The sequence below is a fragment of the Coregonus clupeaformis genome, chromosome 33 (genome assembly GCF_020615455.1).
Source record: "Coregonus clupeaformis isolate EN_2021a chromosome 33, ASM2061545v1, whole genome shotgun sequence".
Classification (NCBI taxonomy): domain Eukaryota; kingdom Metazoa; phylum Chordata; class Actinopteri; order Salmoniformes; family Salmonidae; genus Coregonus; species Coregonus clupeaformis.
The window spans coordinates 18528911-18547716 of NC_059224.1; the positions used below are offsets into that span (position 1 = coordinate 18528911).

General features: G+C 46.9%; 1 protein-coding gene across 1 annotated transcript in view; it reads right to left on the minus strand.

Moving 5' to 3' along the window:
• The window catches only part of opn8b (opsin 8, group member b), an 86559-nt gene that overhangs the window by 14597 nt on the left and 53156 nt on the right, over window positions 1-18806 (minus strand). Inside the window, exons 2-3 of the mRNA XM_041860282.2 lie at window positions 16226-16519; window positions 12179-12504 (exon numbers count right to left, since the gene is read on the minus strand). Of these exons, the coding sequence (XP_041716216.2) occupies window positions 12179-12504; window positions 16226-16519 (620 nt within the window). The remainder of the gene's footprint in view (window positions 1-12178; window positions 12505-16225; window positions 16520-18806) is intronic.

Here is an 18806-nt window from a genome sequence, read left to right on the forward strand (position 1 = left end):
CTTACTTACAAGCCCTTAACCAACAATGCAGTTTTAAGAAAAGAAAGAAAGTCAAGGTAGCCATAAATAGCTGTTCAGGAGTCTTATGGCTTGGGGGTAGAAGCTGTTAAGAAGCCTTTTGGACCTAGATTTGGCGCTCCGGTACCGCTTGCCGTGCGGTAGCATAGAGAACAGTCTATGACTAGGGTTGCTGGAGTCTTTGACAATTTTGAGGGCCTTCCTCTGACACTGCCTGATATAGAGGTCCTGGATGGCAGGAAACTTGGCCCCAGTGATGTACTGGGCCGTACGCACTACCCTCTGTAGTGCCTTGCGGTCGGAGGCCGAGCAGTTGCCATACCAGGCGGTGATGCAACCAGTCAGGATGCTCTCGATGGTGCAGCTGTATAACTTTTTGAGGATCTGAGGACCCCTGCCAAATCTTTTCAGTCTCCTGAGGGGGAATAGGCTTTGTCGTGCCCTCTTCAAGACTATCTTGGTGTGTTTGGACCATGATAGTTTGTTGGTGATGTGGACACCAAGGAACTTGAAGCTCTCAACCTGTTCCACTACAGCCCCGTCGATGAGAATGGGGCGTGCTCAGTCCTCTTTTTCCCCCCTGTAGTCCACAATCATCTCCTTTGTCTTGATCACGTTGAGGGAGAAGTTGTTATCCTGGCACCACATGGCCAGGTCTCTGACCTCCTCCCTATAGGCTGTCTCATCGTTGTCGGTGATCAGGCCTACCACTGTTGTGTCGTCAGCAAACTTAATGATGGTGTTGGAGTCGTGCCTGGCCATGCAGTCATGGGTGAACAGGGAGTATAGGAGCGGACTGAGCACGCACCCCTAAGGGGCCCCCGTGTTGAGGATCAGCGTGGCAGATGTGTTGTGACCTACCCTTACCACCTGGGGGCGGCCCGTCAGGAAGTCCAGGATCCAGTTGCAGAGGGAGGTGTTTAGTCCCAGGGTCCTTAGCTTAGTGATGAGCTTTGAGGGCACTATGGTGTTGAATGCTGAGGTGTATTCAAGGAATAGCATTCCCACGTAGGTGTTCCTCTTGTCCAGGTAGGAAAGGGCAGTGTGGAGTGCAATAGAGATTGCATCATCTGTGGATCTGTTGGGGTGGTATGCAAATTGGAGTGGGTCTAGGGTTTCTGGGATAATGGTGTTGATGTTAGCCATGACCAGTCTTTCAAAGCACTTCATGGCTACAGACGTGAGTGCTATGGGTCGGTAGTCATTTAGGCAGGTTATCTTTGTGTTCTTGGCACAGGGACTATGGTGGTCTGCTTGAAACATGTTGGTATTACAGACTCAGTCAGGGACATGTTGAAAATGTCAGTGAAGACACTTGCCACTTGCATGCTCGGAGTACACGTCCTGGTAATCCGTCTGGCCCTGTGGCCTTGTGAATGTTGACCTGCTTAAAATTCTTACTCACATCAGCTACGGGGAGCGTGATCACATAGTCATCTGGAACAGCTGATGCTCTCATGCATGCTTCAGTGTTGCTTGCCTCGAAGCGAGCATATAAGTGATTTAGCTCGTCTGGTAGGCTTGTGTCACTGGGCAGCTCGCGGCTGTGCTTCCCTTTGTAGTCTGTAATTGTTTTCAAGCCCTGCCACATCCGACGAGCATCGGAGCCGGTGTAGTACGATTCAATCTTAGTCCTGTATTGACTCTTTGCCTGTTTGATGGTTCGTCGGAGGGCATTTCTTATAAGCGTCCGGGTTAGAGTCCCTCTCCTTGAAAGTGCGGATGTTGCCTGTAATCCATGGCTTCTGGTTGGGGTATGGACGTACGGTCACTGTGGGGACGACGTCATCAATGCACTTATTGATGAAGCCAGTGACTGATGTGGTGTACATCGCTGGTCCTGCTCACACTGCCCTACCCTATGCTTTGACTTCTTTTTCCCCTCTCTCTCCAGATGAAATCTTGTGACTTGTGACGGCCGGCCGCCCAACAACCTTCCCGCTTGACCTTATCCCCTCTCTTCTCCAGACCATTTCCAGAGACCTTCTCCCTTACCTCACCTCGCTCATCAACTCATCCTTGACCGCTGGCTATGTCCCTTCCATCTTCAAGAGAGCGAGAGTTGCACCCCTCCTCAAAAAAACGACACTCGATTCCTCCGATGTCAACAACTACAGACCAGTATCCCTTCTTTATTTTCTCTCCAAATCTCTTGAGCGTGCCGTCTCTAGCCAACTCTCCTGCTATCTCTCTCAGAATGACCTTCTTGATCCAAACCAGTCAGGTTTCAAGACTGGTCATTCAACTGAGACTGCTCTTCTCTGTGTCACGGAGGCTCTCCATACTGCTAAAGCTAACTCTCTCTCCTCTACTCTTATCCTTCTAGCTATTTGCTGCCTTTGATACTGTGAACCATCAGATCCTCCTCTCCACCCTCTCATTTTACATTACATTTTAGTCATTTAGCAGACGCTCTTATCCAGAGCGACTTACAGTTAGTGAGTGCATACATTATTTTTTATTTTTCATACCGGCCCCCCCTCTCCAAGTTGGGCATCTCCGTCGCTGCTCACTCTTGGATTGCGTCCTACCTGACAGGTCGCTCCTACCAGGTGGCGTGGGGAGAATCTGTCTCCGCAGCACGTGCTCTCACCACTGGTGTCCCCCAGGGCTCAGTTCTAGGCCCTCTCCTATTCTCTCTATACACCAAGTCACTTGGCTCTGTCATATCCTCACATGGTCTCTCCTATCATTGCTAAGCAGACGACACACAATTCATTTTCTCCTTTCCCCCTTCTGATAACCAGGTGGTGAATCGCATCTCTGCATGTCTGGCAGACATATCAGTGTGGATGTCGGATCACCACCTCAAGCTGAACCTCGGCAAGACGGAGCTGCTCTTCCTCCCGGGGAAGGAATGCCCGCTCCATGATCTCGCCATCACGGTTGACAACTCCATTGTGTCCTCCTCCCAGAGTGCAAAGAACCTTGGCGTGACCCTGGACAACACCCTGTCGTTCTCCGCTAACATCAAAGCGGTGACCCGATCCTGCAGGTTCATGCTCTACAACATTCGCAGAGTACGACCCTACCTTACACAGAAAGCGGCACAGGTCCTAATCCAGGCACTTGTCATCTCCTGTCTGGATTACTGCAACTCGCTGATGGCTGGGCTCCATGCCTGTGCCATTAAACCCCTACAACTTATCCAGAACGCTGCAGCCCGTCTGGTGTTCAACCTTCCCAAGTTCTCTCATGTCACCCGCTCCACCGCACACTCCACTGGCTTCCAGATGAAGCTCGCATCTACTACAAAACCATGGTGCTTGCCTACGGAGCTGTGAGGGGAACGGCACCTCCTTACCTTCAGGCTCTGATCAGACCATACACCCAAACGAGGGCACTACGTTCATCCACCTCTGGCCTGCTAGCCCCCCTACCTCTACGGAAGCACAGTTCCCGCTCAGCCCAGTCAAAGCTATTCGCTGCTCTGGCACCCCAATGGTGGAACAAGCTCCCCCACGACGCCAGGACAGCGGAGTCACTGACCACCTTTCGGAGACACTTGAAACCCTACCTCTTTAAGGAATACCTGGAATAGTATAACAGTAATCCTTCTACCCCCCCTCCCCCACCCACCCATTAAAAAAAGGGTGGTTGTCCCACTGGCTATCCTAAGTTGAATGCACCAATTTGTAAGTCGCTCTGGATAAGAGCGTCTGCTAAATGACTTAAATGTGTACTCCTCAATGCTATCGGAAGAATCACTTAACATATTCCAGTCTGTGCTAGCAAAACAGTCCTGTAGCTTAGCATCTGCGTCATCTGACCACTTCCTTATTAACCGAGTCACTGGTGCTTCCTGCTTTCGTTTTTGCTTATAAGCAGGAACCAGGAGGATAGAGTTATTTTCCAAATGGAGGGCGAGGGAGAGCTTTGTACGCGTCTCTGTGTGTGGAGTAAAGGTGGTCTAGAGTTTTTTTCTCTCTGGTTGCACATTTAACACGCTGGTAGAAATTAAGTAGAACGGATTAAAATTTCCCTGCATTAAAGTCCCCGTCCATTGGGGCGCTGCCTCTGGATGAGCGCTTTCCTGTTCACTTATGGCCTTATACAGCTCACTGAGTGCAATCTTAGTGCCAGCATCGGTTTGTGGTGTTAAATAGACAGCCACGAAAAATATAGATGAAAACTCTCTTGGTAAATAGTGTGGTCTACAACTTATCATGAGATACTCTACCTCAGGCAAGCAAAACCTTGAGACTTCCTTAGTATTAGATTTTATGCACCAGCTGTTGTTTACAAATATACACAGACCGCCACCCCTTGTCTTACCGGAGTCAGCCGTTCTATCCTGCCGATGTAACGTATATCCCACCAGCTGTATGTTATCCATGTCGTCGTTCAGCCATGACTCGGTGAAACATATCACGATATCTCCATCTCTTTCTTATGCGAATGACGGTGATTTGGGCCTTGTCGGGTGTCTGTAGAATATCCTTTGCGTCCGACTCGTTGAAGAAAAAGTATTCGTCCAATACGAGGTGAGTAATCGCTGTCCTGTATCCAGAAGCTCTTTTTGGTCATAAGAGACGGTGGCAGAAACATTATGTACAGAATAAATTACAAATAACGCGAATAAACACACATAATAGTACAATTGGTTAGAGGGCTGTAAAATGGCAGCCATCTTCTCCGGCACCATTAATTAGGTGACCAAGAACCCGATGGTCACTCTGACAGAGCTCTTGAGTTCCTCTGTGGAGATGGAAGAACCTTCCAGAAGGACAACCATCTCTGCAGCACTCCACCAATCAGGCCTTTATGGAAGAGTGGCCAGAAGTCTCAACTGTTCTTACCGTGCAGTAGCAGAGAGAACAGTCTATGATTTGGGTGGCTGGAGTCTTTGACAATTTTTAGGGCCAAGCAGTTGCCATACCAAGCGATGATGCAGCCAGTCAAGATCCTCTCAATAGTGCAGCTGTATAACTTTTTGAGGCTCTGAGGGCCCATACCAAATCTTTTCGGCCTCCTGAAGGGGAAGAGGCGTTGTCGTGCCCTCTTCACGACTGTGTTGGTGTGTTTGGACCATTACAGGTCCTTAGACTTGACTACTTGGCGAATGAATTAGGCATGACAAAAAAAAACAGCCTTCATTGAGAGGGGAGGCTATGCTTGGTTTTTTAGCTAATGAAACTAAACACAAGGTTTACAGGCACAAAAAGCACATCATTCTTGTTCCATGTACATATGGGCACTGTGCGTCATGTGGTTAGGCTGCGCTTCCATTGTCAAAATTCATGCCATAACCAACTGTGTTACCACTAAGACCAGCTTTCAGTTGGTCTTAAATATCCCCACTAGTGCACACTGAAATTGGCACTTTGACGCACGTTTCTAAGGACACACCTCAGATATTGCAAACCATCCCACCTCAGCGCGAGTGAGCTAATTAAAAAAAGGTAAATTACCAATCCTGGTGCTAGGGTTTTGAAAATAGAACAACGCCGGCTTTAACAGGTCGATATTTAAACGAGCGTGCGTTTGACAATTGTGCCGGTTTAACCCCAGCCTAAAATAGAGCCCATAGTGAAAGACGCAGTTTCATTCATTCAACTCATTAAATAAAGTTATAATTCTATACAATGAACAAAAATATAAATGCAACATGTAAAGTGTTGGTCCCATGTTTCATGAGCTGAAATAAAAGATCCCAAAAATGTCCCATACGCACAAAAAGCTTCTTTATCTCAAATTTTGTGCACAAATTTGTTTACGTCCCTGTTAGTGAGCATTATTTCCTTTGCCAAGATAATCCATCCATCTGACAGGTGTGGCATACCAATAAGCTGATTAAACAGCCTGATCATTACACAGGTGCACATTATGCTGGGGACAATAAAAGGCCACTCTAAAATGTGCAGTCTTGTCACTGTTATGATTTAACTGGATAGAACCCAAATGCAGACAAGTACACCAAGCCAGAGAAGTTTTAACAGGTTTATTATAATGTTCAATAGTCCAGGTTTCCAATAAATGGGGAAGAGCAAGTCCAGGTTACAGGGAGGGTACAGATCCAGGTCAGGGCAGGTGTGGTACCGTAATGTCCTAGTGTCCGTGGTGAGTCCAAAGGAGAGGCCCGATAGTGGAGAGCAGGATGGTGGTGGCAGGAGTGAAGCGGAGGCAGGAGTCAGGTTCCAAATATATGGTTGTCTTGACTATGATCTGACGATGAGTGGAAAGTTTGACCGGGTCTTAAAGGCTGAGGTGATTATGGTGAATGAGCTGCAGCTGGAACCCTGACTCCCGCACACCAGACTTCACTCCTGCAATCAAGGACAGACAGAGGGGAGGGGAGAGCAGAGAGAGAGCTACCTAGCAGCAGTAGGCCTAACAGTACCCCCCCTCTACGGACGCCACCTGGCGGCCGACAGGGTTTATCAGGATGTAACCTAGAAACTCACGAACCAGAGCAGGATCCACAATGAAGCTCCTGGGCACCCAGGAACGTTCCTCAGGACCATAACCCTCCCAATCCACCAGGTACTGGAAACCACGACCCCGGCGGCGAACATCCAGAAGTCGCCGGACAGAGTAGACCGGACCCCCCACCCACGATCTTGGGCGGAGGAGGGGGACGAGAGGGCGGGCACAAAGGGCTAACCGACACAGGCTTAATCTGGGAAACATGAAAGGTGGAATGAACCCGTAGGGAGGCAGGAAGCTGTAGCTTAACCGCGCAGGGGTTAACAATAGACAGTATCTTGAACGGTCCTATAAAACGAGGCGCCATCTTCTTCGACTCCACCTTCAATGGAAGGTCCCGTGACTTCAGCCATACCTCTTGACCAGGAGAGTAACCGGGAGCCTGGGACCGGTGACGGTTGGCTTGCCTCTGCATGTACGCCGAAGCTCGGGACAGAGCTACCCTGGCCTTCCTCCAGACCTTGCAGCAGCGGCGCACGTGGGACTGCACCGAGGGTACCGCAAGTTCCCTCTCTTGGGAAGGGAACAGGGGAGGTTGATAACCCAGAGCACACAGAAAAGGAGACAAACCAGAGGAAGCGTTAGTCAAGGTGTTATGAGCATATTCCACCCAGGGGAGCATGGAGCTCCATGACCCAGGGTTAGACCCAGTGACACAGCCGAAGTGCGGTCTCCATCTCCTGGTTCGCTCTCTCGGCTTGCCCGTTGGTCTGGGGGTGATATCCAGAGGACAGGCTGGATGTAATGCCCAAAGCTTTACAGAAAGCTTTCCACACCTGGGAGACAAACTGGGGACCCCTGTCAGAGACAATATCCGTGGGTAGACCATGAGAGCGGAACACATGTTCAACCAAAATATCAGCCGTCTCTCTGGCAGTGGGCAGTTTAGGTAGGGCCAAAAAATGAGCGAACTTAGAAAAACGATCAATCACCGTAAGAATGACAGTCTTACCAGATGAGGGGGAAGTCCAGTGACAAAATCCATAGCGATATGCGACCAGGGCCGGCTGGGTATAGGTAGAGGTCGTAGATGACCAGCGCTGGCCTGGGTGGAGTTTTTACTTCGTGCACATACCGTACAAGCAGCAATGAAGGCTCGAGTGTCCACCTCCATCGTGGCCCACCAGAACTTCCGTCGCACAAAGTCAAGGGTCCGCGAAACTCCAGGGTGACAGGTAAGGGGAGACGAGTGAGCCCACTGAAGTACCTGGGAGCGAGCAGACTCAGGGACAAACATCCGGTTAGGAGGACCCCTCCCAGGGTCAGCTTGATGATGTTGAGCCTGTCTAACAATCCCCTCGATGTCACATGTGATGACTGCAATACTGCAGGTAGGAGGCAAAATGGGTTCAGGGTTACTACCAGTATCAACAGCCGAATGAACACGAGACAGGGCGTCAGGCTTGACGTTGCGTGACCCAGGACGGTAAGACAGAGAAAAAATTGAATCTCCCAAAAAATAGTGCCCACCTGGCTTGACGGGGGTTGAGCTGCTTCGCTGACTGGAGGTAAGCCAGATTCTTATGATCCGTCCAAACGATGAAGGGTTGTTCCGCCCCCCTCCAACCAATGTCGCCACTCCTCGAGAGCCAGCTTAACGGCGAGCAGTTCACGATTTCCAACATCATAATTCCTCTCTGCCTGAGAAAGTTTCCTTGAGAGAAAAGCACAGGGATGCAGTTTGTTATCTTCAGGAGAACGTTGTGACAACACTGCACCTACCCCAGTGTCGGATGCATCCACCTCCACGACAAACTGGCGGTCGGGGTCCGGCTGCATCAGAATGGGAGCCGAGGCGAAGCGATGTTTCAGTTCTTCGAACGCTGATTCGGCCCCTTCATTCCAAGCGAACGGTCGTGAGATGGAGGTGAGAGCGGTGAGTGGCGCCGCAATGCGGCTGTAGTCCTTGATGAACCTCCTATAGAAGTTCGCAAACCCCAGGAATCGTTGAAGTTGTTTGCGGGTAGAGGGAGCTGGCCAGTCCGTGACAGCAGAGATCTTAGCTGGGTCCATCCGCAGCTCCCCCTGAGCTATGATGTAACCCAAAAAAGAGGTCTCAGACACATGAAATTCACATTTCTCCATCTTCACAAACAGTTTGTTCTCCAACAACCTTTGCAACACCTGGCGCACATGCAGTTCATGTTCCTGGGAGGACTCAGAGAAAATCAAGATATCATCCAGATAGACAAAAACAAACCGATTCAACATGTCCCGAAGGACATCATTGACTAGTGCCTGAAAAACAGCAGGGGCATTAGACAACCCAAAAGGCATAACCCGATACTCAAAATGTCCCAAGGGTGTGTTGAAGGCAGTCTTCCATTCATCACCCTTACGAATGCGCACCAGGTGATACGCATTTCGTAGATCCAGTTTCGTAAAGATGGTAGCACCATGAAGGAGGGGAAAAGCAGAATTAATCAAAGGCAGAGAATACTTGTTCTTAATGGTGATGTTGTTAAGTCCACGGTAATCAATACAGGGTCTGAGGGTCTTATCCTTCTTAGCAACAAAAAGAATCCCGCTCCTACAGGTGACGAGGAAGGACGCATAATACCTGCCGCCAAGGAGTCCCGAATGTAGTTCTCCATAGCCTCCGTCTCCGGCCGGGAGAGATTGTACAGGCGACTGCTGGGGAGCGGGGCTCCTGGCTGGAGGTCAATGGCGCAGTCGTAAGGCCGGTGAGGAGGAAGAGAAGTAGCTCTGTGTTTGCAGAAAACGGATGCCAGGTCATGATACACGTCAGGAACAGCAGAAAGATCCATGGACTCCAGTGGAGGTTGAGGCACAGTACTGGCAGGAGTCTGAGCAGAACACAAACAATTCACATGACAAAATGTGCTCCATGAAACAATGCTACCTGTCACCCAATCAATGTGTGGATTGTGTTTTATGAGCCAGGGGATACCAAGGACCAGGGGAGTCTGTGGGCAGTCGATAATATGGAATTGAATGTTCTCCTGATGATTTCCCGACACTCTAAGACAAACAGGAACAGTCTGATGGGTAATGCGGGTCAACAATTGTCCATTTAGACCCTTAGCCTGCAGCGGACAGTCCATAGGAACAGTCTCCAAATCCATTTGTTGAGCCCACTCTCTATCCAAAAAGCTTTCGTCGGCACCAGAGTCAATCAGCGCACTAACAGAGAAATTCTGGGACAGCCACTGGAGGGATGCCTGAAGCAGAATGCGGGGAGAAGAGGAAGAATCCGCTGCTCGGCTCACCAAAACTTCTCCCATAAATGATGAGCCGGCCCTTTTCCCCGGACGAACTGGGCAGGAAGGAACGAAATGACCAGCTTCTCCACAATACAGGCAGACCCGAGCCTGAATACGACGTGCACGCTCCTCTGAGGACAACCGTGCACGACCCACCTCCATGGCTTCGGGTTCAGTGCTCCTCGTATCGACTCGGGAAGACACGGCTCTCTCCGTAGGGACGATGCAGGGAGGAGTTTGTTGATGACAGACAGGTTGCTTGGAACTAACACTCCTCTCCCGGCGGCGCTCCCGAATCCGATTATCCAACCTGATAGTGAGTGAAATAAGATTATCCAGCGTAGGCGATTCATCATATGACACCAATTCATCTTTTAAAGTCTCAGACAAAGCATTGATGAACACCCCTTGTAATGCCTCGTCATTCCAACCACTCACTGCTGCTAAAGTCCGAAACTCCACTGCCATCTCCGCCACACTGCGAGCCCCTGCCGAAGAGAAAACAACCGTTTCGCAGCCTCCTTGCCTCGTACGGGGTGGTCAAAAACCTTCCTCATCTCAGTGGTGAAGGCAACGTAAGCGTTGCAAATGTCCGACTGACTCTCCCAGACCGCGGATCCCCAGGCACGAGCGGAACCGCTAGTAGAGTTGATAAGGTAGGCAATACGGGCTCTTTCTGAGGCGTAGGTGAGGGGCTGTTGTTCAAACACTAACGAGCATTGAGTCAAAAAATCGCCACAGGTTCCCATGTTCCCGTCATAGCGCTCTGGAGCAGGAACAAAAGGCTCTCTGATCTGGGCTGAAGGGGTAGTAAGGGCAGACACTTGATTGGTGAGTAATTGAACCTGATTAAGCAGCACCTGACTGTCCTCAGCAATCGTCTTAAACAGGGTATCATGTTGGCCAAGTAGAATGCCCTGATTGGCTATGGCAGTCCAAATTTGAGTGCACTCTGGGGTGGTATCCGAGCTACTGTCTGCTGGGTTCATGTTGGTCAGATCATACTGTTATGATTTAACTGGATAGAACCCAAATGCAGACAAGTACACCAAGCCAGAGAAGTTTTAACAGGTTTATTATAATGTTCAATAGTCCAGGTTTCCAATAAATGGGGAAGAGCAAGTCCAGGTTACAGGGAGGGTACAGATCCAGGTCAGGGCAGGTGTGGTACCGTAATGTCCTAGTGTCCGTGGTGAGTCCAAAGGAGAGGCCCGATAGTGGAGAGCAGGATGGTGGTGGCAGGAGTGAAGCGGAGGCAGGAGTCAGGTTCCAAATATATGGTTGTCTTGACTATGATCTGACGATGAGTGGAAAGTTTGACCGGGTCTTAAAGGCTGAGGTGATTATGGTGAATGAGCTGCAGCTGGAACCCTGACTCCCGCACACCAGACTTCACTCCTGCAATCAAGGACAGACAGAGGGGAGGGGGAGAGCAGAGAGAGAGCTACCTAGCAGCAGTAGGCCTAACAGTCACACAACACAATGCCACATGTCTCACGTTTTGAGGGAGCGTGCAATCGGCATGCTGACTGCAGGAATGTCTACCAGAGCTGTTGCCAGAGAATTGAACGTTCATTTCTCTACCATAAGCTGCCTCCAATGTCGTTATAGAGAATTAGGCAGTACGTCCAACCAGCCTCACAACCGTAGACCACGTGTATGGTGTTGTGTGGGCGAGCGGTTTGCTGATGCCAATGTTGTGAACAGAGTGCCCCATGGTGGCGGTTGGGTTATGTTATGGGCAGGCAATAAGTTACGGACAACGAACACAATTGCATTTTATTGTTGGCAATTTGAATGCACAGAGATACCGTGACGAGATCCTGAGGCCCATTGTCATGCCATTCATCCGCCACCATCACCTCATGTTTCAGCATGATAATGCACAGCCCCATGTCGCAAGGATCTGTACACAATTCCTGGAAGCTGAAAATGTCCCAGTTCTTCCACGGCCTGCATACTCATTAGACATGTCACCCATGTTTGGGATGCTCTGGATCGACGTGTATGACAACGTGTTCCAGTTCCCGCCAATATCCAGCAACTTCGCAGAGCCATTGAAGAGGAGTGGAACAACATTCCACAGGCCACAATCAACAGCCTGATCAACTCTATGCGAAGGAGATGTGTCGTGCTGCATGAGGCAAATGGTGGTCACACCAGATACTGACTGGTTTTCTGATCCACACCCCTACATTTTTAAAAAGGTATCTGTGACTAGCATATCTGTATTCCCAGTCATCTGAAATCCATAGATTATAGCCTAATGAATTTATTTCAATTGACTGATTTCCTGATATGAACTGTAACTGTTGATTGTTGCATTTCTATTTTTGTTCAGTATAATATAACTTATACAATGTCATAATATGTATAAAGTTAAACGTATGTGTAAATAGGCCTGTATAATGTCCTTATTATAGTCCTTAAAAAATCCCTTTAAATTAAGACGGTGTGACAAAAACAACTCTATAGGAATTAAAGGAATTAAAAGTCAGCAAGCCACTCACTATGAGAAGGCGGCGGTGCATCTTGACGATGTTGGGGATCTGGTTGATGTTGTCGAGGGACTTGTAGGTAATGTACAGCTTCAAGGCGATGCCAAAGTAGCAGCAGAGGATGATGAAGGAGGGCCCCAGCAAGTTGAAGGAGAAGACGGAGATGACGAAGGAGAAGCCTTGTTCCTTCATCTCTCCCCAGGCCAGGGTGCAGGAAAGGCCGAAGGACTCCGGACCGTACCGGCCCCAGCCCAGGAGAGGGAAGCAGGCCCACAGCAAGGCGTAGAGCCACGTCCACAAACACAGCAGCTTCACGTTCCTCCGGCTGATCTTCTCCTCTAGGGAAACACACACAGACAACGGGTCACTAAGAGGTTTAGGGGGAGAGCAGTACTTCCTGTGTGGCTCAGTTGGTAAGAACACTAGCAACGGAAAGGCCATGAGCTCATGTCCTGCATGGATCACATACGCATACCAAACATGTAAGCACTCACTATATTGTAAGATGCTTTGGATAAAAGCGTCTGCTAAGTGGTATATATTACACTTCTGACCTCAAGGTCCGGATTTGAGACATTTTACCTGATCTGTGAGAGTGAGAATATCATTTGAGAAGCTTTATATAGTTTATCTGTTCCTATTTAAAAGCTATTTCTAGGTTGTACTCTTCAAAAACAAGAGGTATATTTCAGGTTTAAATGTGTCGTGACGTGACTTACTTTAATGTATGACTGTTATTTATCGAATCCCCTGTCTATGTTTAATTGTCACTCGATTAAATTAATCATGTAACAATTAACTCAATAGGAATTTTGGGCACCAAAATGTTTAACGAGTTACCATCTCCCAAATTAAACTTGACTTAAACTTAGAAGATATATATGTTATATATCAATAACAGTCACTTATTAAATAATTACCTCTTATCAGTCTCATTCTGAACGTCGCATAATCCTTGAACCTGCAAGAACCCTAAACTTATTGATGAATCAACAATACACAAATTGGCTTAATTATTTATTTACTAACTAACTAAATAAAAACACAATACAAACACACACACACACACAGTGGGGGAAAAAAGTATTTAGTCAGCCACCAATTGTGCAAGTTCTCCCACTTAAAAAGATGAGAGAGGCCTGTAATTTTCATCATAGGTACACGTCAACTATGACAGACAAATTGAGAGAAAAAAATCCAGAAAATCACATTGTAGGATTTTTAATGAATTTATTTGCAAATTATGGTGGAAAATAAGTATTTGGTCACCTACAAACAAGCAAGATTTCTGGCTCTCACAGACCTGTAACTTCTTCTTTAAGAGGCTCCTCTGTCCTCCACTCGTTACCAGTATTAATGGCACCTGTTTGAACTTGTTATCAGTATAAAAGACACCTGTCCACAACCTCAAACAGTCACACTCCAAACTCCACTATGGCCAAGACCAAAGAGCTGTCGAAGGACACCAGAAACAAAATTGTAGACCTGCACCAGGCTGGGAAGACTGAATCTGCAATAGGTAAGCAGCTTGGTTTGAAGAAATCAACTTTGGGAGCAATTATTAGGAAATGGAAGACATACAAGACCACTGATAATCTCCCTCGATCTGGGGCTCCACGCAAGATCTCACCCCGTGGGGTCAAAATGATCACAAGAACGGTGAGCAAAAATCCCAGAACCACACGGGGGGACCTAGTGAATGACCTGCAGAGAGCTGGGACCAAAGTAACAAAGCCTACCATCAGTAACACACTACGCCGCCAGGGACTCAAATCCTGCAGTGCAAGACGTGTCCCCCTGCTTAAGCCAGTACATATCCAGGCCCGTCTGAAGTTTGCTAGAGTGCATTTGGATGATCTAGAAGAGGATTGGGAGAATGTCATATGGTCAGATGAAACCAAAAACTCAACTCGTCGTGTTTGGAGGACAAAGAATGCTGAGTTGCATCCAAAGAACACCATACCTACTGTGAAGCATGGGGTTGGAAACATCATGCTTTGGGGCTGTTTTTCTGCAAAGGGACCAGGACGACTGATCCGTGTAAAAGAAAGAATGAATGGGGCCATGTATCGTGAGATTTTGAGTGAAAACCTCCTTCCATCAGCAAGGGCATTGAAGATGAAACGTGGCTGGGTCTTTCAGCATGACAATGATCCCAAACACACCGCCCGGGCAACGAAGGAGTGGCTTCGTAAGAAGCATTTCAAGGTCCTGGAGTGGCCTAGCCAGTCTCCAGATCTCAACCCGATAGAAAATCTTTGTATTGAGAAACTTTTGTTATTGACCAAATAGTTATTTTCCACCATAATTAGCAAATAAATTCATTAAAAATCCTACAATGTGATTTCCTGGAGAAAAAAAATCTCATTTTGTCTGTCATAGTTGACGTCTACCTATGATGAAAATTACAGGCCTCTCTCATCTTTTTAAGTGGGAGAACTTGCACAATTGGTGTCTGACTAAATACTTTTTTTCCCCACTGTAGGTTATTGATTACTAACGTAATACAATGAAAACAGGTCCCTAGTGGACTGGACTAACAATAGCATGACTGCTTGGGTAGAAGGAGGGTCAGAGTGGAAGGGAGAGACAGAGATTCAAACTATCGTGGTTACTTTGGAAACTATGCTCACAGAAATACAAACGCTTAAAATCCCACTAAACGCTCATTCGGATTAGAAATGCAACATGTATTTATGTGTAGCTGTCCTCGATAGTTGAGTTGATGATGTAAGACTCTGGTTTGCCCACCAGAGATGTCCTTGGTAGAGTTTCTGATCGGAGTAGTGGTTAGAATGGGTACTTCAGACGTACCAGCGGTTGTCGGAGAGGGATTGTCCTTCCCACTTCGTGTCTTTAGTGAAAGTTCTCTAGACGACTATACATGCCAGCTGCAGACTGAAATGATAAGGTCTAGTGCATTGTCTTCTTCATCACCTCGTGTAGAGGTTGAGAGTTTCAGAGTTTCTCCATTTCAAACATGTGGACTAACGTCTCATGTTTTCTGGTCTTACCATTTTGTAAGGTGTAGCTTCAGCTTCACGCTTCCTGGTCTTGTAGAAATTCAACCATTTGCAACATCCGGCTTATACCGTAGTATGCTTTGTCTTCCTTTGGTAATGGAGTTGTAGTTTTAAACCATTTTGTAACGTTTAGCTCACGCTTCACGTCTGCTGGTCTGTAGAGTTTCAACTATTTTAAGCCGTGGGGCTTGCTGGTCTAATGTTAAAATGTTTTTCAAGGCTTTTTATGCCTAATAGGGGCGTTCCGTCATGTTTGTGCTCATCTAGGCGTGGCCACTGACTGAGAACAAATCAATATAGAAAACAATCATCTCATCTAGAATGCTAAAATCACATTGTTATCTTCAGAAAAGTATTATTATACTTAATCATTCGTTTTATACAACAATTAGATGCAAACCTCATAAAAGTGTAGCCCCCCAGAGACACAGTTATGTTGTTCAACCGTCTTTAATGACATCACAACATAGTAACGAATTTGACATGATTGTTCTTTAAGTCCCCACCAACCATTTCCCACATTCTTTTAAGTAGGAATATTGTTTCATTATCCACTTTTGGATGTTGGAGTCTTGGCAGGAAGACTTCCTTTGTTAACAAAGGGGTCCTTTCTCCCAATACTTCATGGCAAGGAAAAGAAAGTCTGCACGGTATTTACGACCGGTCATAAAACTGGCCCCTAGGAAAGGGGGTGTTCAAACCTTTGCCTAGCCGGCATGTTTGATCCTCAACCCATGAGGGCAAGTCATGGCAAATGCTTGGTGGGCATTGAGAAATCAGTTGGGGCCCCTAACCACACTCCACTTTTGTAAATGCTTCCTTGTTTGTGTGTTTTTTATTCCAAACATTCACAATTACTTTCCAAAATGTTCCTATGATGCCAAGTGGTGGTATCACTCACTCACTCACTCACTCACTCACTCACTCACTCGAACAGCCCTAAAACATACACAAATGGACTCAAACATACACAAATTCCAATGGTCCTAACATCAATCCCTGTGGTACTACTGCTCCATATGCTCTATATACTCACTGGGAGACTGGAGGCTGAGGGAGACAACGAAGCGCACCACAGCCATCACGGTCAGGGTCATTATGCTGGCCGTGCCAAAGAAGAAGCCTACCAGGCCGTAGTAGATGCATGTGGTGTCTCCTCCCAGCCAGTGGTGGTTCCAGGCCGAGGCCACAGCCAGAGGGTACATGGCGACAGCAGCTCCCAGGTCTGTCACCGCCAGGTTGACACTCAGCAGCTCCGGGGGCTTCATGTGAGATGAGTGCTTAAATGCTATAATGAGCACCAGCAAGTTCCCCACGATGGACAATACAGCTATAGAGAGAGGGGAGAGAGAGAAAGAGGGAAAGGGAAGGGAGAATAAAGAGCAATATGATGAGGGAGAGAAAAAGAAAGAGAGAAACAGAAAGAGAAAATAGGAAAAGAGAAAAGATGAGAGGAAGAGAGAGAAAACGGGAGCGTTATTGTTAGTTGACCTGGAGATGATAAACCAAACGATTAACTGCAAATACTTAAATTCACAAAGTCAAACAAGAAAAATACGGAAAAATCTAATAGAATCCCAACCATCTGCCTTTTTGAGATGAGTCTACACATACTGAACAATAGGCTTTGGGTGGTATACCGTTGTCACGCCCTGACCTATGGAACTCTTGTTTGTTGAGTCAGGGTGTGAATGTCTATTTGAGATCTATGTTAGTCTATTTCTATGTTGCAGTTCTAGGTTGTGTTTCTATGTTTGGCCGGGTGTGATTCCCAATCAGAGACAGCTGTCGTTCGTTGTCTCTGATTGGGGATCATACTTAGGTAGCCTCGTTGCCTACCTTAGTTGTGGGATCTTGTTCCGTTTAGGCGTGTATGTGTATAGCCTGAGGACTTCACGTTACATTGTTTCTTTTTTGTTGTATGTTTATTGAGTAAATAAACATGTACGCTTTTCACGCTGCACCTTGGTCCGACCCGTCTCTCAACGTTCGTGACAACCGTATATACCGTATACCGTGGTATTTGGAAAAAGCCACTGGATGGTTTTTCAATACCGTCAAAACTATTTATTTGATTTTTTTAAATAAATTGTCATATTTGTAGCTACTTTTTAAGCAAATACCTGCAGCCAACTTGTGCAATAGGTCAGGAGATAAAGAACATTGTGTTCTTCATTTCACCTGTCACGTTATTAGGAAGCATACGGTAGTCCCCAGTCACGTCACATTGTTTGTTTACAAGCACACAACGAGGAGAGACCGTAGCCTTGTGAGTCACTCACTGTTGTGCAGCATGAATCAGAATTCCATACTGATCTAATGACAGTATGGAATTCACAACTAAATATTTGCTATCTAGCTAAGTGGTTAGCTTCTTCACAAATCAAGCATTTGCTTGGTAACAGCAGAGAATCCCCTCCTGGATCATGTTTTGTGCGTTCAGCAAACTGTGAACAGCATTTTTGAGTTACTTGTATAGTCTCTCACTCACTCACACACACACACACACACACACACACACACACACCACAGTAGCAAGGGAGAAGCTGTTAGACATTGGCTTAACGCTCCATTTCCCAACACCCAGACCAGACCCAACAATCCCACCAGGCAAACATTGGTTATTTTCTTGTCTGGGTAAACACTGAAATATTAGGCCTTCAAAAAGCACAGGAATCCCTCCGGGGAAAGATTGATTTGGTCAACATGGTCTCCACGTGACTCCAACATCCCTTCAATGCCCAGACCCGTGTAATGGTTTAGTGAAAGAGATTACATAAAGTGAGCACAAAATAGAGCAATACCATGAGCCATAGAGAGAGTTAACCTTTTACTTTTCAGACAACACAGATGGTCAACTAAAGATCAGAACTAGATTCCTCAAGCCGTCATGGCGATAAAACCATTGAAAAGAAACCTCTGTTTACCAACAGAAAAACATCAAGGTTGTATAAACTGAATCTTTTCTCAATGGGTCTTTTGTTGTGCCAATGAATGGCGAGCACATTCAGTTTTGTTTAATTGGGAGTATGAGGTCATCAGCAATAAACAAGAAAACAGGTCTGATAGGATCTAACAAGGATCCCATTTTGAGCCTAATATAATTTCCAGATATAAGAAATATGAAGAGTTTATGCCTCTGGCAGAGGTTCTTCGTCTGAGTAAATTAAATTAGTTACAGTGGGGGAAAAAAGTATTCAGTCAGCCACTGTCACGATCGTCGTTAATAGAGGAGGACCAAGGCGCAGCGTGTTGAGCGAACATACTTTAATTAGTTAAAGTGCAAACACGATACAAAACAACAAAACGACTCGTAACGTCCTAGGTAACAATGACCAACTGGAACAAAAACCCACAAACACCAAGGGAAAACAGACAGTTTAAATATGGCTCCCAATCAGAGACAACCAGCCACAGCTGACACTCGTTGCCTCTGATTGGGAGTCACTCAGGCCAACAAAGAAACAGAAGAACTAGAACCCCCAACATAGAAATATAACACATAGAATGAACACACCCTGGGTCAACATATAGAGTCCCAGAGCCAGGGTGTGACAGCCACCAATTGTGCAAGTTCTCCCACTTAAAAAGATGAGAGAGGCCTGTAATTTTCATCA